General features: G+C 47.5%; 1 protein-coding gene across 1 annotated transcript in view; it reads left to right on the top strand.

The window, feature by feature from the left end:
* Pi3K92E (phosphatidylinositol 3-kinase 92E) overlaps nucleotides 1–22,426 on the top strand; it is a 171,011-nt gene that overhangs the window by 27,108 nt on the left and 121,477 nt on the right. Inside the window, exons 3-4 of the mRNA XM_050172442.3 lie at nucleotides 1,509–1,740; nucleotides 19,303–19,538. Coding sequence (XP_050028399.2) covers nucleotides 1,509–1,740; nucleotides 19,303–19,538 — 468 coding nt within the window. The remainder of the gene's footprint in view (nucleotides 1–1,508; nucleotides 1,741–19,302; nucleotides 19,539–22,426) is intronic.

Below are 22,426 nucleotides of genomic sequence, written 5' to 3'. Positions count from 1 at the left end.
TGGCCGATCCTGGTGATAGCGCGGGAGGGGTAGAAGATCATTTGCCCATACTTCTGTGAGCTGGGGGACCTGTAACGCCCAATTGAAGTACCCTTGTCGCACGTGGGGCCCAAAGAGGTTCCAGTCACAAGGGTAAGAAAAGACGTTCTTTAAAAAAGAAAAAGTTTTCTACAACTTTTTTGAAAAGGACTCTTAAAAAATACTCGGCGCCTGCCGTACAAACGCGCTAGTGCCACTTCTCGCGCGTTCGTCGTTGTCGTCTTCTTCCACAACTGGCTCCGTAGTGCAAAAAACTATCATCATGAGCAATGGCTCGAGCGTTGTCTTCCACAGCTGGCTCCGTTGCCGTTCACCATCCCAGCGTAGAGAGAGAGAGAGAGACATTTATTTCTAATGAGGTGGGGTGACTTCCTTGTAGGGTGCAGCCATTCGTTGTCTTAAGTGACGGACACATTTAATAACAGAGGTGATCCGCGAATGTGTGCGCATACGTATATTACCAAGATGACCACAGATTATGACAATAAATATTTTTGCACCTTTATTTAGTATACTGGGTCACCTATGTTTTGTGCTCTAAACAGCGTCGCTGGTCATCCACCTTCACAGAGTGGAATGGCACAGAATTTTTTGAAGTGTTGATTGGTGAAAGCTCAACTAATTAGTGAATGATGCATAGGATGAAATGGACATCGACAGATATGAAGTGACTACAGTTTGCGGTGAAGTATTACTGCGCTTCGAACCCTTCATAAAAGCAATACAGTAATCTATCCTGTAATTAGTAGGCTGTGAGAAACTTTAGCTTTAACATATATCAGAAATCCAGTAAACTTATGTATCGTAAATTTTATTAGCTATAGCTACAGAATAACAGAAATCAAATCATTTGTGTCACCTGCGCATATTGGACATTATTATTGAGCGCAAAAAACAAACACAGTACCAAAAAAAAGAGGCGTACAGGGGAAACGCTGCAAGCGCTTGTACCGTGTCAACGTCAATTTCTTTTGTGCTGCGTTTCTTTGTTGCGAACATTTAATTGTGTCAAGAATGCACGAGCTACGGCCTCCACAAGTCCTTTAGAACCTGCGTCTATAGTCCATGTGATCCCTGTGCGGTGTTTCTTATCAGCCGGCAAAAGTTATTTTGCCCCCTAATCACAATCACTATGAAGAAGAAAAACGCACCTGAACAAGGCGATGAGCAGTAGCAGCAGGACCAACGTTACAACTTTGGGATCGGTTGGAGGCAAACTTTACCTCTGTTATTTTCTCAGATTACGCTTCGGTGTTCATTTGTGGCGTCATTCTTTTCGCATATTTAGAAAAGAAAACGTCAGTCATGCAAAGGAGCGCACTCTTTCTTTGTTCATTGCCAATGTCGCGAAGTGAGCTTTATTTCGGAGAAATGTACAACTTTTTCAGAGCTTGCGAAGGGCTGTCTCAAGAGTCACCCACGTATAGGGTAACTTGTGCCGTGCCTCCCCTTTCGGCGCACTGACGCAGTCGACATGGCGCGAGGCGCAGCAGCTGCCCCTGTTCCGAGTGCTGCGCGACCGCAATGCATACGTGTTCACGTGCGTCAGCGAGCGGACCTCGGAGCGCGAGGAGTTCGCCGACGAAGAGCGGCGGCTGTGCGACGTGCGGCCCTTCCAGGCGCTTCTCAGGCTCGTCGACCGGCGCGCCGACAAGGCCGACCGAGCTGTCAACACACAGATTGGACTGCTCATCGGGAAAGGTGTGCGCTCTTTTGATTTGTGTCTGGTAGCCACCACTTTGCTAGACACTAGAGAGCTGATGAGCTCGTGCATTAGAAGTTATGTAATCATGGTTTTTATAGCTCGTGAAAAGGTATTTGATGCAGGTGAGGCAACAGCAGTCGTGAAGGCGTTGCGTAAGGAAGGGTTACAGGAAGCATAGGTGAACACCTTGGCAAATGTCTCCAAGGACTCCGCAGCTACCTTTATACTTCTCCATAATAAATGAAAAAAAAAAAAACAATCAAGGAGGGCGTCAAGTAAGGAGACACCATGCCTGCATTGCATGTTTAGAAGAAGTATTCAAACTTGGAACTGAGAAGAATTAGGAATGAGGGTGAAGCACGAATGTCTCAAGAACTGTTGGTTTGTAGATGACAGTATTCTATTCAGCAGCAATGTGGACGAATTCCAACCAATGATTGAGGGCTTGAACCAAAAAAGCTTAACAGCAGGATTGGAAATTATATGCAGAAGAAAAAGTTATTATTGAATAGTCTGTCAAGAAACAAAGAATTCGCAATGGGCAGTCAGCCTCTAGGATCGGTACAGGAGTACGTTTACCTTGGTGAATTACTCACAGAAGACCCTAATCACAAGAAAGTTACAGAAGCATAAATGAGTTGGAGCGCATGCGACAGACATTACTAAATCTTGAGCTTGCTGCTATCCTTGAAAGGAAAAGTCTACAATGACTGCACTTTACCGCTACTAACATAGGCGGCAGAAACTTGAAGGCTAACACAAAAGCTTGAAACGCATTAAGGCCTGCGCAACTAGCGATAGAACGAATTATTTTAGTCGTAACATTAAGAATCAAGATGAAAGCGGTGTGAATCAGAGCCAATGGGGGTGGCCGGTATTCTAGTTGATGATAACCTAGGCAGACCATGTGATGCATAGGGCAGATAACCGGTGGTCGGTTCATGAGTTAAGAGTTAAAGTTAAGAATTGTTGCCACAGGAAGGGCAGTGTAGTCGAGAACTAAGAAAATTAGGCGGCGAAATGAAATGAGGAAATTCGCAGGCAGCGCTAGACAGGGGGCACTGAAGATCGCTGGAAAGACCTCCGTCCCGCAGTGGCCATAAAATAGGCTGAATAAAATGAGAGGTTGATGCCTTTACTGGCGCCGGCTACTCCTAAAGTTCACATGGCAAGTGAACAATGGAAACAGTCGAACAGCACGAAGACTTGCGCAGTTCCGTCCACAGGTGAAGTAAGGCACATAAGGGAGTTAAACGTCATTAAGAGACTCGCACACTTCCGCGAATAAGTCAAAGTGCGCTCAAAATCTCTGAAAGCACGCACATTAGTTGGGATTCGCGGATGGGTGTCGTAGCGACACGTGTCTGCAATACAAGACACATAACATCATATATATAGGTCGAGGCTCTGTATCTACATCTACAGGAAGACGACGCTGTTCGATCTGTTGTCACCTCAGCTTTGTAATTCTTGCATAGGTTTTGCTATTCATGAGTTATTTATATCCTTGGAAGACGGCCGCATCTTTAAGGCGGTACTGTCCCTATGGGAAGGGTACGGCTGCTCCGGCGCCGGCATCTCTAAAGGGACAGCGCCATCCGAAGGCAGCCAGCGTGGCAGAGGCGGCCATGGCCTCGCAAGGTGTGGAGCTGCCAGACATCAGGGACGATAAGCAGTCCAGTGCGTCAACATCGCTCAGTGGGGACGACACAACTATCGTCGACCCTGACGAGGAAGTGGCTGATATGGCGGAAGTGGACAGCGACGGCTTCAAGGTGGTGAGTCATTGGAAGCAAAGAACGGTCGGAATCCCAGTGGTAGTTTTGCCAACAGAGAAAGGTGTTGATTTGAGGGAGCGGAACCCTACCAGGCTCTTCGAAACCATTAAACTACTGCTGGAATCTGCCCCGATTCGCAGCCGCTTCACAACGCAAGGTGCTCTTTATTTAGATATCGCAACGGAAGAGCAAGATGACATTCTTCTGCGGTGCTCTCAGATTGGTGACATAAGAGTTAAAGCCCGGCTGCCCCACTCCTACATGACTAACACATGTGTTATTAGGGGAGTACCAGTGTGGTATTCGGAAAGCGACCTTCTTGACTACTTGAAACCGCAAGGTGTTCTGCACGTGAAACGTCTGATGCGCCGGGTGAAGACTCAAGAAAAAGACTGGGCAGCGAAACCTACTAACTCTGTTGTGATAACGTTTGCTCCCAACACCGAGCGCCCCGAAAAAATTGACCTCGGTTTTACCAAGCATGCAGTCAAAGAGTTCGTTGAACCTCCTCCCCGATGCTTCAGGTTCCAACGCTTTGGGCATGTGGCAAAAATTTGCATCAAAGATCAACGTTGCGAACGATGCGGTGGCGCCAACGATTACAAAGCCTGCAAGGCAGATTTTGCTTGCGGCAATTGTGGTGGTGACCATCCAGCGAGCTTCAGCGGCTGCCCCTTCCGTGTAAGCGCCTTACACCGCCGATTGTCCTTCATTAGTGGTCCCAAACCACAACCTACTGAGAAGCGGATACCTGGGAGTGACGAGTTCCCGGCCTTAGATTCGGAAGTTGAGTTCCCTGCGTTAGAGTCGGAAGTTCCGAGCGTGGTAACACGCAACGTCAGTGAGCGACCTGAGTCTAGCAAGACGGCAAAGTCCTCTGTGGGTGAGTCGGTTGTTCGATATGCTGCAGCAAAAAGTGCCCATGATTCTCAGCGACCAGATCACAGCCAGACTCGACAACATGGAGGACATTCCCTCGCCTCAAAAGAGATGAAGAAACCAGCTGCAGTGGCCAAGAGTGGGTTTCAGTCCGCAACTTTTGTTGATGTTGTGAGGCAGTGCGTACAGCAAAATAAGGAGCTAAAAAATCAAGACCTGTCCGACCTTCTGCGAGTTTTGTTTGAAGTCCTGCGTTCATATGTTAAAGCGATGCAGACTGGCACCCTGAAGAACTTTCTACAGCTCGTTCTTTCCTTTGAGTCCATGATTACCACCTTCGAAGCGACCTTTACCTTATAATATGGCTTGTCTTCTTCAACCACGTGCAACTAAATATCACCGAAAAGTGCCGTTTATTATGCAATGGAACTGCGTAGGGATTATAAGTCGATTAGCAGAACTTAAATTATTTCTGCAAGATACGTGTGCTCCAGTATTGGCCTTCTCGGAGGCTGGCCTACCAAGCGGGAGATCTTTCACTGGATATGTCGCCCATAAGAATAGCTGCATAAAGTCGTTTCCCGGGGAAAGTGCCGCCCTTTACATACGAAGAGAGATTCTTCATGTGGCTTTGAACGTCACCGATCTTTGCACCGAGAGTATTGAGGAAGCGGCTGTCAGGATACGGCTTGGCTTCCGAACTCTTTCTGTTGCATCCGTATACGTGTCTCCGCGGAAGAAGGTAGCAATGGACTTGTTTCTTCAGCAGCTTTGTGACCGTTGCCCAGCGCCCCGAATTATCGGCGGGGACTTCAACGCCCATCATTCTGCCTGGGGTGACAGGAACACAGATTCCCGCGAACGCAAACTTGTAGAAGTTATCGACAGTTTGGACCTGTGCGTGGCCAATGACGGAAGTCCCACTTTCTTCCGGCCTCCAGCCTCAGCCACAGCTAACCATAGACCTAACCTTGCATTCAACTAACGTCCGCGTGAAGTGGTCAACTGCACCTGACCGCATGGGAAGTGATCACTATCCAATTTTAGTGTTTACTGCCGACTTCCATATGTGCGGCTCTAAAAAAATTTAATTATGGGGTTTAACGTGCCAAAACCACTTCCTGATTATGAGGCACGCCGTAGTGGAAGACTCCGAAAATTTCGACCACCTGGGGATCTTTAACGTGCACCTAAATCTAAGTACACGGGTGTTTTTCGCATTTCGCCCCCATCGAAATGCGGCCGCCGTGGCCGGGATTCGATCTCGCGACTTTGTGCTCAGCAGCCCAACACCATAGCCACTGAGCAACCACGGCGGGTATGCGCGGCTCTAAAATTAGCCATGTTGTTAATTGGGACAAATACAGGGAGCAACATGCATGTGTTTTTGGTGATGTGATAGACAAAATGATTTCTGGTAAGATGGCTGCTACCACAGCGGTCAAGTTGCCTAATCATTTTCCGACTTCGGATTTAAAACTCAGGAACCTTTGCGCAGCACGCAGAAGGGCGGAGCGACAACTGATGCGGAAGAAGGACGACAGATCCTTGAAGACGACCTTCAATAGGCTTAAGTCTGCCATTCGAGGTCATACGAACAAGCTTTGTAGGTCGCAGTGGGCGTACTTCTGCGCTAGCTTGACGGTTTTCTCACCGATGACGAGAATTTGGCGAGTCATTGGCAGTCTCGCTGGTGATTATCGTCCTAGTAAACCTTTCGAAGCGCTTGCACTGCGCAAGCAGAAACCTCTCGTGTGCTTGGCAGAGGAATTTGCAGATGCATTTGTAAGTGCAAGTTCAGGAGTTCATCCCTGCGCTCTGCCTGCAACATCTACGCCTGTGATGGACGCCCCGTTTACACTTCGAGAGCTACAGACAGCACTCAGCAGCCTGCGGCGTGGATGTGCACCTGGTCCTGACGGCATCACCAATCAGATGATGCAGAACCTACCTCTGGAACACCGGAAGATGCTCTTAAGCTATCTCAATCGAGTGTGGGAGACTGGCGACGTTCCACCTTCATGGATGGTGGCTTGTGTTGTCCCAGTGCTGAAGCCCGGCAGAGAAATGACAGACTTAGCCTCGTATCGTCCTGTATCACTGACGTCGTGCGTGGATAAGCTCATGGAGAAGCTGGTAAGTAAGCGTTTATCTTGGTGGCTCGAAGATAGAAGGGCTCTGCCAACATGCATGACTGGATTCCGAACAGGTTTAAGCGCGCAAGATAGCGCCTTGGACTTGATAAGCCATATTGAACATCATAGAGCTTTCGGCCTTTCAACACTAGTTATTTTCCTCGACGTATCAAAGGCTTATGATAGCGTCCTTCAGAGCTCAATACTAAATAGTTTGCAGGCCATGGGCGTACAGGGCTATCTTCTGCGATTCATTCACTCACTTATCAGTGATCGTAAAATTCAAGTGCGGTTAGGAAGTAACATAAGCACCGAAAGGGCGGTATCGCGAGGTGTACCTCAGGGAAGTGTTCTTTCGCCGACGCTGTTTATTGTTGTAATGGCTGGTCTTCCCGCTGAAGTGCAAAAACATTGCAGTCATGTCCATATGTCGATATACGCGGACGACATTTGTCTTTGGTTAACCGGATATCAACACAAGCGTTTAGCTCTGATAGCTCGACAGGCATTACTTTCAGTTCAAAATTACCTTCAAGGTGTTGGGTTGACTCTCTCGGTGGAAAAATCTGGCTTCATCATGTTTTCAGGTAGAGGAAGAAGGTATGCGCGGCTGAAGATAGACCTTGATCAATCTTGCCTTCGACAATTGAAACACAAGCGCTTTTTTGGGCGTCATTATTGACTACCGCCTACAGTGGCGACGAGCTGTGGACTCGGTTTTGACATCGATATCTTCGCGTCTCAATGTGATCCGTAGAGTTGCAAGTGAGCAATGGGGAAATCACCCTTCTTCAATGATCAGATTGCACGATGCACTAGTGACGAGTCGAATAATGTATCAGCTGCCTTTAATTTCCCCCTCGATATCACAGCTGGAACGACTTGAGGTTCTGCACAGAAAGAGCCTAAGAAGGGCTCTTGGCGTTCCGCAGACTGCTCCTAACAATGCAGTACTTTATGAATCTCTATCGAGACCTCTTAGCCTAGTCGCTTCACAAAGGTTATTGATGCAAATTGGCCGCCTCAAACAGACGGCAGCCGGGCGAGCCCTTCTACAGCGCCTTCGAGAGAGATCTGAGTCCCGAGCGTACTTGGCACTAAATACTCTTGGTTACCTGGGTTTTGACACTAGAGGTCGAACTAAGAGGTTGAAACCACCTTGGTCATTCGCGAGCCTCGATTGTTCGTTGACAATTCCTAACGTACGCGTTAAGCGGAGTACTCCTCTGGCGGCAACGCGTTCGCTGGTACTGGAACATCTCGAGACTGAATATGCACGTCATCTTCAAATCTTTACTGATGGCTCTGTGGACAAAGTCAAAGGATCTAGTGCAGCTGCTTTTCAGATTCCCTCTTTGAAGTATGATTGGTCTGTTCGCTTCACTGCAGTCGTGTCCTCCACAACGACCGTAAGCGTTGCCATTGAGGCAGCTCTGAAGAAACTACGGTTTTGTACGCCTCAACCTGTTGTCATTCTTACAGATTCAAAATCTGTACTTCAAAGGTTAGAGCAAGGGTTCCCTATTGATGCCTTATGTCTTAGCTCCCTACGCTCGGTGCACAATCTGCATATCAAAGGCTTCTTCATACGTTTCCAATGGGTGCCCTCGCACATAGGTATCATAGGCAACGAGATGGCGGACAGCCTCGCCCATAGAGCGCTGTCCGGGAATCCATTGAGAAGAGTGCCTCAAGAGGACAACAGACTCTTCAGAGAAGCGGTGTTGCGCCACTTCAGTTTTTTGTGGAGCTCACCTCACAAGCTATGTGTGATCAAGGGTCTCAAAAGAAACCACGCCACCTTTCTGCTCCGCATTCGCATGGGCTCTGCTCGTACCCCTGCGTGGATGTATAAGACTGGCCTGGCGTTATCACCATTATGTTCAACGTGTGGTGTGTGTGGTGACATAGAACATTACCTAATGTGCTGTACTGTGTATAACGCGGAAAGGAGGGTGTTATTAGGGTCCCTCAAGCAGACAGGAGTTCTTGACAGTTCTCTTCAGGACATTGTTTTTCCGTGCGGGAACCGGTTGTGTAGGAAGGAGGTCTCTCGCCTTCTTTTAAATTACCTACAGGACACGGATTTGGCCTCCACATGGTGAACTGAGGAGTGACCATTTGTAATTGTGAGGTCTGTGTCTGATTGTGATTTATTTATTTTAAGCGTCGCTACGGTGGAGAAATTGCCGGCGGCAACTGCAAGGCTAATCCCACCAGTAGCCTACAACTCAACTCAACTCAACCCATATATATATAAAATAAAATTGGATAGTGGCTACAAGCACGAAATACTTGGACATAGCCGAAGCATTAATTTTTTCAGAGTGAACAGTCAACGATCTAACAATATCAAAAGACCTTTTAATCTTCGCCGCGCAGTTTCGCGTTGTAGGCACTCAACAAGCATTGTCACAATGACAACGCATTGCAGTTTTTTTAGAAAAAATGCTGGGCCAAGCCTCACATTGTGTAAGAAATGAAGCCTCGTGATGCATAGAAAAAGGGTTTTATTAGGCATAAATCGTAGCCCGACTCCATGGGTAGGTGCTGTGGTGCGTGGTATGAAGCACGAGGGCGGCTCGTTTTCTTCTTCGTCGTTCTTGTTCCAACAAACTGCCCTGCGTGCAGAATTCACTAAAATTTTGATTCCAGTGGGTATAGGTGCTGAACGGTCCGTTTAATGGTAGATGCACTAGATAGCCTCAAGGTACAGGATCTTGCCTTGCCGTCCCTTCCTCTATGGAGCTCCTCTGTTCGAGCAATGTTTCATAGTTACAGGGGCTTGCTGAACTCTTGTAGAAGGACGAGGTCGCCTTTCTTAATTCTGTCGAACCAGGTCGCTGACGTGGGGTGGGCTATTGTTCTCAACTCCTAAAGATATTCTTTGGATGAACGCGACCAGAAAATTCGCTTTTTTTCCTCTTCTTCCCATATGTGTAGTATATGGCGACTATCGACTGTGATTTCGCCGAGGGTTAGGTCGAGAAGTACAGATATTCCCCTTCCTATGAAAAAGTGAGGCTGGGAGAGACGGTCCAGATCTCGACAGTCGCTATAAACATATGTGATCGGCCGTGAATTGAACACCCCATCTACTTCAGTTAAGGTTGTTTCTAGTTGTTTCTTCGTATAGATCCCTTTCCAATGCACTTGTTCAATGTCAGCTTGACGGACCTCATAAGTATCCTGTAAAAACCGCCCCACCACGGTGCATAATCGGCGATAAATTTCTGTTTTATATGATGGTTAGCAATGTAGTTACAGACTTCGTTTCTTTATGATTGCCACAATCACAGAAGCTCTCCCTTGCTATTCCTGAATGTTGAGGCGTTGTCTGAATATGTAACGGAAGGAACTCTCTGCCACGATCTAGAGTCGGAAAGCGTTGTGAAAGCTTGTGGTGGTCATGTCTTTGACTAGTTCGAGGTGAATTGATCTAATAACGGCTCAACGTGAACATAGTTCGGCGTAGTCATCTAGATATTTGACCTTAAGGGGACCGGCAAAATCTAGTCCTGTTACTTGAAAGGGTTCTCAAATGGTCAATCTTTCAGGTGGTAACGGTACGGCTAAATCGGAGAGAGGCCTGATGTTGTTGCATTGGCGTACGATGCACCCTGTGATGACGTTGAATAACTGCCGTTCTCGTAATATCCAAAATCTTTATTTGTAGAAATGTATTCCCCAACTCCTGCATGAAGAAGTTATTGAAGGTGCTGGACGACGAGGAACTCGCAGTAGTTGTGGGCCTTTGGTAAGACGATCGGATGTTTTTGATAAGATTTCTTGCCTAATTGTAGGCGTCATGTGACTCGAAGAACTCCATTGTTGAGGAAGTAGGTCATGTACCGAAGTCTAGAATCCTTCATTTGTTGCGCTCCTTCAGGAACGCGGTCAGTTTCTTGCGAGAAGGCTGAGACTTGAACCTTTTTCATCAGTATAGTTCGCCAGGTTGTATGTCTTTACATTCAAGGCTGCCCGGGACACACCTCCCTGCTTCAGCTTCTAGGCAAATCGCACTATCCAGGCTGTAACACGGTGTAGTCGCGCAAAAGAGCTGTATGTCTGAATCGCCGTAATTGGTGGTTCCATTTGTATGACCATTTCCAAGGATGCTGCCCAATGAATACGTTCCTCCGTGACACTCCGTGGAACATCGGTAGATTTAGGTGTATGGCAGGTGACCATTCATTCTCTTCACAAGTAAGCCAATGGGGCCTTGTCCACCAGAGTTAGTTTTTTGTTAATTCACGAGCCGAAACTCCTCTTGTCATAATATCAGCAGGATTCTGCTTTCCACGGTAATACCTCGACAATGTGATGCTCATTTTGCTCTAAATCTCCTCTACCCCATGGCGAATGAAGTCTTTTCATCCGTTAGGATGTCCGGTAATCCAGTGCAGTGCAATCATTTAGTCATTCGAAAACTGCGCTAATGCTGTGTTGTGTGTTGTATGTTGTGGCTAGCTCTTGGCGCACGCAATCGTACACTCGTGCTGAGATAAGACAGGCTAGAAGTTCGAGTCTTGGAAGGCTTGTCTCCTTCAATGGAACCACCGTGGACTTGTACAATATTATTGTTGAGCATTTGTCGTTCGTATTTTCTGCTGTGCAAATAAAGCAACTGGCGCCGTAGGCTGACTTACAGGCGGGAGCGAAAAAATGCAGTGCGTATTTCTCACCAATTCCATGTAGGCCCTGTCGGTAGAACCGGGGAATTTAAATATCATGAAGTAGTGGACATTCATCGCACCAATTCATCTAGCATCCAGTGACAGCTGTTTTTCCCAGTCAACGCCTTTCTTCCAAAGCTTTTGAAAACAAATCTTCATACTTATTGTGCACGGGGTCAGCATGCCGAGAGCGTCGTATAGGCGAGAGGTCGTCTATGGCATGAACCGCTTTGCATCAGTTCTTTGTTGAACAAACTCTAAAGCGTCTCCCGGACTAAGCCACAGTACGTCGGTGTCAGGATGCGATACTCATCACAGGACTTTGGGTACACCAGTCACTTTTCCCGAGAGGTAATTCCGGAGGTTGCGTCGATTGTGTATCAAGAACGCGGGGCTCACTTAAAGCCCACTTGTGTAGCTTCACAGGGGCACTTGCTAATATCTGTGTGGCTTCTGAACGCCGTTTGGACGCATGATCGACGGAGTCCGCTCCGGTTAAAATGTCAACATACATTGAACGCCACAACCTTTTTGTAGTTTCGGGGTTAACAGACGACGTTTGCTCAAGATGATGACGGATGGGCGCTGCCAAAAGAAAGGGACGAATGTCCTTTCTCCAACCCCAGACAGCGCAAAGCGTCTCGGTCTGTGCTGGTGATGCTTATTTGCACAAATGCTTTTTCTCCGTCTGCTGATAAAGCAATCCGATGTTTTCTGAAGCGAAGTAGCCGCCCTATGAGATCAACATTAAGGTTTGGTCTGGAGTACAGGCTGTCATTGAGCGAGAGTTCTCCTTTTCCATGGGAGGAAGCGTCGAAGACAGCCCATACTCTTGATGTATGCTCCTCGCGGATTACGGCGTGGCGTGACATATAATGCGTGTAATACACTGTGTCTTCTGTGTTATCGTCAGCGACCTTCTCGGCTACACCAATCGTTAGCGTATTTTCGTATAGCAGCATCACAGCGGCACCACTTGTAGGAAATCAAGCTTCCTGATACATAGAAAAAGAGGTTTATTAAGCATTAACCGTAACCCGACTTCATGGGTTATTGCTGTTGCGCTTAGTCCGATACACGAGAGCGGTTCGTCTCCTTCTACTTCGTTCATGTCTCAACGCATGGTAGAATAAAATTAATATCTATCACGCGTAAGATGAGAGTGAAGACAGGGCTAATCAGCCATGACATTATTAACATAACTGGTGCTGTAATCACTCTAATACTGACAGAAGATGGCGCTGATGTCTGCAATCGTATCGCTACAAACAACTCATGCCTAAGCATTGTGCACCACTTTCAGACGTAATGAAAGCTCCGCTCTTTTCTCGATAAAACCTGAGATGTAAGAATCACAAGAGGCAGTTTCGGGAGCACCAAAGTCACTCTAACTTGCCGCCCGCTCACGCGAAAGTGCTGGGAACGAACGTGTAGCGCAAAAGGCCAAATAAATGAATGTTTGTGAGGATTTGAAGTGTTTCAACAGGTGCGCATCGCCACGATAGCGCATACAGTCTTCATCCTTCTCTGTCAATTTGATGTTTGTATTTTGACAGCTGTTTCAGCAGTTTGATGTTAGATGTGGGATTGCTGTGTTGGCGAGTCCTTTCCGTTGCGGCGGCCGTGTTCCTCATGAAATCTTCCTTTTTATTGCTTCCTTTTTTTTCAAGACAAGTTTCGAAAACCTTTGAAACGTCGGCTACGCATCCTATTCATCGGCGCTGGAATTCCCGCTGGAAGCTGCTTCCGTCCGCCGTGTTCTTCCTAACTTAGTCCGACGTTGCTGACTATTGGGACAGTCCCACTAACAACGTGTTGCGGATAGAGATACTTGAAAGTGAAGCCGTACGGCCGGATGCAAACTTTCTTATTTTGCTCTGCGTTATCTATTGTGACGTAAACACGGCCATGGACGACTTGAAGTTGTGTATTCCGCCGTTCTACGCATGCTAGTGAGGAAGAACATGGCGGGCAATTCTGGCTGCGAGAAGAAGGCGGCGTGGGGAAAGAAAAAGAGGTCGATATACTCAGAAAAGAAAGCAAGCATATCCAGGGATTTTAGTCAGACCACTTCCTCATTCCTCAGCATTCACCTTTCGGATTACAACTCATGTGCCTGCGGCAATGTGCAGGCTAACCACTGTGTGATCGTGTGCTTTTTAGTTTCCCGTTACCTATTATAACGAGTAAAAATGGTACATGTACAAGAACTGCGTGCATTATTGGAGCACCGCATGTACAGCGGCTGTTGTGTGAATATATCTCAAAAAAGGAACACGTTATGGTTGCCGAAAAAGGTACACAAGTGTAAAAGGGAAAAAGAAAGGTGCGGAAGGACTTGTGTATTATATACACGTGTAAAAGGGCCCGCTGCAAGAAAAAAATGCAGCTGATCTTGCATGCGCTGTTTGAATTTATATACTACTAAGTTTTCCATAAATGCATAAGGAATGCACAAACGCGTTTCTATTTGATCAGTGCGAGTGGAAACTGAAACCGAATGCTTTATTCATGTCATCGAAGAGTGCAATGCACATTTGAACGCAACCAGCGTTATAGGGGTTTAAAGAGGCAAGCTGGTTTTCTGTGCCATTTGTTTGCGGATCGCGACATCCCCTTAGAGGCGCAGATGTTACCGTTGACGCGGTTGCCAGGCGGCACATCGCATGCTAAACGTGAGGCAATCTCCTCCGGTGCCCTCGCTCCCGTCTCCTCGCGGCTGTCCGCCTCGCGGCCCCATCACCCTCTCCTCCAAAGGCCCGCACGCGCAGGCTGGCTTCCCCTCTCCACCTTCCCCTGCTGCAGGCGAAGTAGTGTGAGCTATCGCTCCTAGATGGCGCTGCATGCGAGAGCCGGATGTCCTAAAATGAAAAACGAGTAAAGCATAGCTGATTGAACCAAGCAGGCTAGGTGAATATTTTTCGCCGCCCCGTTCCAAATGGATGCCAGTAAATCATCATCAACATCATCGACTAATGTGAGCTATTCGACGAAAACGCAAGAACAGCAGCAGCAGGCGGCAGGCACGGTCAGCAAGAGAGGCAAAGAAGGCTTCGCTTTACATCAATGTCGTTAGGGGCGTAAAACATAGAACAGCTGCAAGACGAGACTGCCACGCACGCGAAATGACAGACCGCCACCAAAATTTAGAAGCGCATATGCAGGCTTCCGCCGCAAACAAACCTGCCATTACCCATCTTGTGTCTACAAGTTTCCGAAAAGTTTTGTCGTTGTTTAACTTCTGATTATTTACTATATTTTGTTGAGCAGGCCGAGAACAGTAGGAAGACTTTAACGCTCGGTTACTGTGAAATATTTGGTTTGTTTTTAGTGTTAGAAAATACCAAATAGCTCATTTTCTAATACAAAAACGAATATTGAGTGCGCAATGTTCGATTCGCATTGGAAATGTGAAATATTGTTCCACCCTTAATTTAAATGCTTTAGTCCGCTGATTTCAATAATGCGGCTGCAACAGTGTTGCGCTTTTATTTTGTTGATACTTAGACACAACGCAGCCGCCGACGGCAGGTGAACATAATGAATAGAGAGTTTTAAAATAGGGGCCCCAAAGGGTTTCGTGGGTGTTAGCGTTGGAGCACGCAGGAGTAAAGCGTTTTAGAATAGGGTTTTGCGTTTGCGAGTAGCGTCTTGCGCTTGCAACGCCACTACGGCGTCAAATGAAATAGATTATAAATAATTAAATAAAATACACCATTTTATGAGAAGAGTAATTCTGATATTCGTGTTTCCGCGTTTAATTACAATTTAGAGGCCATCAGCAGCAGATAAGCAGTCGCGCTTAGTTTTAAGCAAGTAACTTTACTTGCCCGTGTTAGGTCTACTAGCAATGAAATCGACAATCGAATCCAGAATCAGTGCCATCTAATGAATAAATCTTAAAAACACACGCTAGTTGAGAGAAAGCGATAACCGCAGTAACTTCTCGTAGCTTGCGAAATTCACGCGTTACCACGAATCGAGTCTAGTTTGGTGCTAGGCTAGAGCCGTTGCTTTGATTGGTGCCGCCATGTTTGTTGACACAAAAACTTTTGGGGCAGGATTCGGGGCTCCCGCTAATTCAGTGAAAAAGGGTGCCCGTCGCAATACTCAAACGCAGTTTGTGTCTCGCGCATGCGCAGTGGCTTTCACGCTGTTACTTCGGAACCCCGAGCATTTGGGGCCCCTATTCTAAATCTCTCTATTATGAAACGCTGACATGAGGCGCTTTCGCATGATGTTCTGAGTAGCAGGTTGTTCAGCTTGAAAATCTATAAACTGAAATTGCGGTGTGCCGTCCAGGTCTTCCAATACAGCACCAGCGCTCGATATACAGAGTGTTTCAGCGAACACTTTAAAAAAATCCTAAAGGTAGATGTTTCGAGAAAAATAGGAATTCTCTTAAGGAGCAAGCTTCCAGGATCGGCGGACGTCGGAAATTATGAGAAACACGTGAATTACGTAATTAACTAAAATTGTCTAACGATCTTTTTAGGTACCGACTTTGGCGGTTATTGCCAATAGCGAGTTTATCGCCACGGAGACGACGACGACGCATCAGTTTTTAAAGCAAAGAAAAAGTCACTCTGTTAAGCCCTGCAGTCCGCGAAAATGAAGTATTTTTTCACGGATGAAACCGAAACGCGGCGAATATGGTGCACCGAAAATCTAGTGCAAACGCAACGTCAGCTGATGAAGTGTTTCGGTGACTGCGGCGCCTAATTCGAAATGTCTATGGTGATTCCCCAGGCTAGCTAGGGAGCCTCAACGCTCAGCTTAGACCACGGTTGGCGCTATCATTTCTATCGTTGGTAGGCGCAAGAAAGAGGCTAGCCATCGCCCGCGACACGGTCACCCGTTTTGGAAGCCCTGGTAGGCGTTGCCGGCAGGTTTCCTTCTTTTTTTCTTTGTTTCGACCACTTCTGAGGTGCCTACCTGGCGAGCTAGATGTGAGGCGTCACCATCCGTTCATTTATTCGTTAGGTTCATGTGCTGCTCGTTTATAATCGCTGCGTGTTAGGAAGCGCATGAGACAAAGGAAAGGTTCGTTTGCGGAGGAAGGAGGACTTTCGCGGCAATGACTGCATGCTGTTAGTTTTTGTGGCTTGTAGCGCCAGTTTTACAAGCGCGTTGACGTTTCCCTTTAAAGTGCTTGTTATCGGGGTACGCTTGCGACATGGCAATTGTATTATCACTGGTGTGACCTCGTCCATTTTAGGATCAAGGTTTCAACGCCGCAGCGTTTATATTGTGCAAATGGCCACGCCAGCTCAACTCCAGTACTCCGTTGCCGAGAAAGTGGGGATTGTGCTGGCTCAAGTGAGCGCGCCAAAGGACGCGGAGCTGGCATCGATGCTTATGCTGCCCAACATCCTGGCTGTCGTGTGCCAGCTCGCCCCACATTTATATCGATATTTTATCAGTTTAGGACCACTCGATCATTCCATGCACAGAAAAAAGGAAGCGACCAGCCAGTGCCAGCGATGATTTTTACACCGATGTGCTGGCATACGTCGCTGTCAGGCCAGAATAAAGTGTCAGGGAAATTGCCAGCGCATATAGAATGAGCCCAGCTTCAGTTTGGAGGTTACTTTCAAGACACAGCTACCGAGCATATCATGTGTGTTTTCACCAAGAGCAGAGACCAAGCGACTTTCGAAAATGGCTCGATTTTTGCAACTGGTGCCTTATTCAATGCGACGAAGATCCGGAATTTCTCAGCAGAGTGCTTATGACCGAGGAGGCCCAATTTTGTAGGGATTCGAATGTCAATTTGCACAACGCACATGATTGGTGTGATCAGAATCCCCACTGGTTTCGTAAGCATAAGTACCAAGTAAGGTGGTCAGCGAACGTATGGTGTGGCATTTATAATGGCCGTATTATTCGTCCTTACTTCATCGACGGAACCTTACTGGAACTTACATAGAGCGCGTTTTAAAGGGCGTCATCTCCGAGTTACCACTGGCTGCGCTGAAAAAAATGTGGTTCCAGCATAACGGAGCCCCGCCGCATTTTTCTTCACCGGCTCGTAAATCAATTGACGAGTCCTTTCCCAGCCATTGGATTGGGCGTGGTGGAAACACAGCCTGGCCGCCTTGGTCACCCGATTTGTCACCCTTGGACTTCTTTGCCTGAGAATATGTTAAAAATGAGGTTTTCAAGACGGAACCAGCCAACCTCGAGGATATGAAGCAACGTGTGAAAATATCTCTGGACAAAATTTCCAGACAGATGCTTTTATCTAGTATGAACTCCACGAAAGAGCGCCTTCGTCGTGCATCGCAATGGACGGAAAGCAATTTGAGCTCATCACGTAAACATTCTGTGTTGTCTCCGAAATCATATTACTCTCGTGGAGTGGCTGAATAGGCCTACTACCAAATGAAAGATTCAAATAAACCATTTTTCTTCATCGATGTTTGTTACATGACTCAAAACTGCTAAGCATAGTACGAAGTCAAGATTTCCTAATGCTAGGCCAGCACTTGCAAAAAATGGGACGGCAGCTGGTACGAAACAACGTCGCGCTACAATGCCAAGAAGTTTTCAGCTACCTATTCCTCGTCTATTTTAGCTGTCAAGCCCATACAACGTAAAAATAACTCCTGATAGTTGCATGTCACGATACCGGCACGGCTAAAAAAAAAAAAAAAAAAAACTCTGCACTGTTACAAAAACGTGGTTTTATTCTTTTAATGAAGCTAGCATAATGTGAATGGAAATTAAAGGACTGCTTCCGGAGGGAACTGCACTGGCAGAGCGCCAGGCCAGCACCCAACAGCATCTTAAGATCGACAGCTGCGTAGTTGGCGATGACCGGCCTCTGCCTTCCGCCGAGTAAGTAAGCAATAGATAACGCTGCTGCTCCCTATGCTGAGCGTCGAAGCTTCCTAGCTAGGGAAAATAGCACGTACATTTAGAATTGGCCGCCACAGTCATTGCAACACATCACCAGCGGACGTTGCGTTTGCTCAAGACTTCCGGCGCTCCTCAAGCGCCGAGTTTCGTTTTTGAGCGAAAAAGAAAAGTTAGGCTTTCTCACGCTGCAGGGCTTTAGACAACGACTTTTTCTTTGTTTTAGAAACTGATATGCCATCGTCGTCTCCGGGGATATAAACTCACGGTTGACAATAACCACCAAATTTCGCTAATTACGCAGTTAAATCGTGAAGTTTAATTAAAATGCTCACTAATTATGTCGCCCTTGATACCTCCTGGCGTCCGCCGCAGATAGCAGTTCCCTTCTGAAGAGGCTTTCTTTTTTCATCGAAGAGCGTATTTTCAAGTATATTTGATAGTGTTCGGTGAAACACCGTATATTTTCATAATAGCGTGCCACTCTTCACCGCAGTTTTTGTTTAATCGCTCTGGCAATAATAAAAAAGTACGATCAAGCATTGCAACAAGACAAACAGCTTGAGGCTCCCGCTCTGCAAGATACTTATTCCTATCGCGTTATAGTGAAGGGAAAGCTGGGAAGTGTACACTGAAAATTTCGTTATGAAATGACAAGAGGCTACCGAGTGAGAGGTGCGAAACCCGCATTGCCGTGATTTCTTCAGCTTTTCGTGCGCACAGAAATCGTCGTCACCATGATCATCGAACTCTATTAAGTTATGTGAAGTAGAGAGATGTCTTTCACAGAACTTCCGTTTCCTTCGTCATACCGGTTGAAACGGTGAATCCTATGACGTGATCACTGCCACGCGAGTACATTTCTGCTACCTCTGTATCTATTCCATCATGCTAATGGACGACTGGCTATCTGTTCTACGTATTACACGACCTTGCACTTCGTCCTCCCAAGACCACTTCTTTCTATGAAGTCGCGCGGGTAAGCTCACAGTTCTTCAAGCTCCTGTCTTCAGGGTTTCATCCTGCGCATAGTTAGATTCAGCGCTGCGAGAGGGCGCTTCGGTCACCAACGTACACATAGTCGCATCCTATATATCCGAGTTATCATTTCTTGTCGTACCCTTATTTTCAACCTCTTCCCTTTCTTTCTGAACAGAGCAGCAGGTTCAACGACTACTATACCTCAGGCCGACGTCTTCCCCCCCCCCCCCTCCCTCCCCTCTCCTCCACAGGCGTCAACAGCTTCGAGGCCCTGCAGTGTCCCGAGGTGAACGAGTTCCGGCGCAAGATGCGCTCCTTCTGCAGCGGCATCGCCGAAGAGCGCGCCGAGTGGCCTCCGCTCGAACAGGTCAAGTACCGGTACCCGGCGCGCGTCGACCGGTGCTCGTCGCGCTTTCCGCCGCCCCACATGGCCGACAGGGTGTCCGAGGACACCGCGTTTGACGCGCACATCCTGCTCGAGAGAGGGGTGAGATCCGCAAAGCGCTGTTACTTCCTTTTTTGAACGATACGTTTCTGTTACTTCCGGAAAGGGGCAGTCAGGCGATCGGCGAGTACAACGCCGATGCAAATGTACACACCATCGCTCCTTCAAAGTTCCATTCGTTATACCCTCTTCCTCTTTACTCGGAATTGTGCTGCTGGCAGTAAGAGGGGATATCGCGGAATGCCAGGAAAATAAAACTGGCACAGAGGTTGGTTTCCAGGCGCAGTCGTATCTACGTTCGCAAAGTTGGGAAGTGTTCAAAAGCTTTTCGTCATAGGGTCACCACAGTTGCCCTGCAAGATGGAACATGGTTATACAGGCGCGTTTTGAGGACAGGACACAGAAAAAAGTGCACACAGGACTGCCGCATTATTTCTGTGTCCTGTCCTCAAAACGCGCCGTTATAACAATGTTCCATCAAGCCAGATACCAACCACCCCAGCTAAGTCTATTAATCGCTGCCCTGCAAGAAAGGGAGATGTTTACAAAAGAAGGCAGCAATATTAACCAATCCAGAGTCCGGTTGGCTACCTTACGTTGGGGGAAGAAAGAAGGGGAATAGAAAGAAGTGATATAGAGAGGGGGCAGATGTGCACGGACAGCACGACGGAATCAAAGGCGCTAGCAGAAGCCAGACGTCCTCAGAGAGCACAAAGGTGCCTTCAATAAGCCTATGAATGCCAGAGCTCCTATAAACTAGCGTTGACAATATGGCTATGTCGTTGCTTCACACAGAAGCCCAGAAGTCTTCTTCATTCCGACAGAAAAGAAGGTAATCATGGAGGATTGGTGAAGTAACGAATGCGACAGCATCTCGGAGTTGAAGTTCAGGCAAGACCATTCGAAAAAAAATAATTATTTCTTATTGCGCTCATAGATATAAAAAATTCTACCAATAGACCATCTTTCTTAGGACCACTTACCTTTGAACCATCTCCATTTTGAAAAGGCGAAAGTATCTTGCGTTAATGTAAGAGGTGACGGAGTGCATAAGTTTTATAGCAATAAAAATGGAACTGCAATAAACTCCACCGCAGGGTTGAAAGCAATACCTCACCCGCCCCCCCCCCCCCCTTCTCCTCCTAATTTACCACGATCGCTTCCTCACCGAAACTTAGGTCAATGTTTTCGCTGCGGCTGAGGTACGGCTCTAAGGCTTGACAGCGCACCATAGGTCGGCATACTCATTTATGCGTACATGCGCCCATGCAGATAGTTATCTAAAGGAGCCTTCCCGCTTGGTGAAAAAATACAGCCCGCGGATAGCATATGTCGCTGCAAAAATCACAGCCAAGTTTTGCAGCCGTCGGATCTCGCAAGCGGAGTGCGAAGTTACCGTTCTCTTAAAAGCTTTTCTTTTGCAACAAAAGCCTGCTCCTCACTCTTTTCTGAGTAAACTAGTTCGTGATATAGTTGATTCCCACGTGCCGCTGGTATTAACCTATAGCTGACATCAATCACGAAGGGTTTGTGGATCAGTGCGCTTCTTCCTTCTCTGACTGCGTGTGTTTACTGACGCAGTTTAATAAACAGTAAACGAAAATCTGCTTTAGAATTTCGATAAGAACTATGTACTTCCGGAAGAAGGCGACTGTTGTCCGCTCACGCTCAGACGCAGCCGCCTGCATAGGAATTAAACTATGGACATTATGCTTTTCAGTATCGTAGCTTTCGGGTTTCACTAATATCGACTAGTTTTGAACCCTCGACTAGCCTCGAACTACGCGATGCTGAAGGTGAGATCGCACGCTCGCTTGCCAGTGCGCGCTCACTCCTGGCCGCTCGTGGCTAGACACCTTGGGAGACTTCGCTTCGTAATGAGCTATTGATAAGGCTTCAACAGGTGCAAGTAGGACGTGGCTACTATCGGTCGGTAAAGCTGGTGCAGAACAATATCTGGTCGGTACCACGTAGCTCGAGACGTTCATTTGAGGGTTCGCCAGCCGTTCGTGCACAGGCACGAGTAAGAGTGAGCGCGAGAGAGAAAATCTGGAGGCGTTTGTTCCTCGAATATATGACTCTGCCTAGGCACAACGGAGGAGGTTTTCAAGCGCGTGTTGTAGGCGTGCGCGTGTTGTAGGGGGGGGGGGGGGGGTCGAGTTTCTTTACGCTCGGACGCTGGCTACCGGCGCGGTAAAATAGGCGAAGCAACGGGCACTGGCGCCAAATTTGGCGACCGCTGTGTCGGGCAGACTGCCTGGCATCTGCGGTGCTCGTGCTAAGTCAGTCGCGGCAGATCATAGCTTTGTCGCGCCTTACAGCATCTACCTTGTTATTAATATCACAGATGTTTCTATGGAAGCAGCAGTGACCGTAGTAGAGCCCGGGCCGCATATAATGAAAATCTACAAGGCCTAATATGCCTTAGTAACCGTGGTTGAACGCAAGTGGCTGAAAGGCCGCCGGTGACGATTACTCACTCAGCACCAGCACCGCAGGGGCGAGAAAGACTGTCAGACGTATCTTCACAGGCAAAATTCTGATTGGCGGTGCAGAAGTCGCGGGGCGCATTAGAGCTGAACTTAAGGTCACAAGTTGGCAGCTGGGCGTAATTATACTAATGGAATCGCATTTTTTTACTACTTCTAACAACGTGTCATTATTTCGCATTAATAACGGCGCCTCCAGGACCCCGTGGTGTCCCCGTCGCCACCACAGTGGCAACGGGGACACCAAATCTATAACCCGGGTTGGTACGTGGGTTGGAGTAGAGAGCCAATTTTTAATGCGAACACCCCGTTGCCCACTTCGGCCTCCGCGGCCCCAACCCACAGGCCGCCCTGCTTCCAGATTTGATCCCCACGCTAACCCTTGGGTCCTCTGGAGATCCTGCGCTGCCTCCTTTATTATAACCTCAGGTGCTCTCCTGA

The sequence above is a fragment of the Dermacentor andersoni genome, chromosome 3 (genome assembly GCF_023375885.2).
Source record: "Dermacentor andersoni chromosome 3, qqDerAnde1_hic_scaffold, whole genome shotgun sequence".
NCBI classification, from domain to species: domain Eukaryota; kingdom Metazoa; phylum Arthropoda; class Arachnida; order Ixodida; family Ixodidae; genus Dermacentor; species Dermacentor andersoni.
Note: the sequence above shows the minus strand (reverse complement) of the source record. Positions and strands in the feature narration are given on the sequence as shown.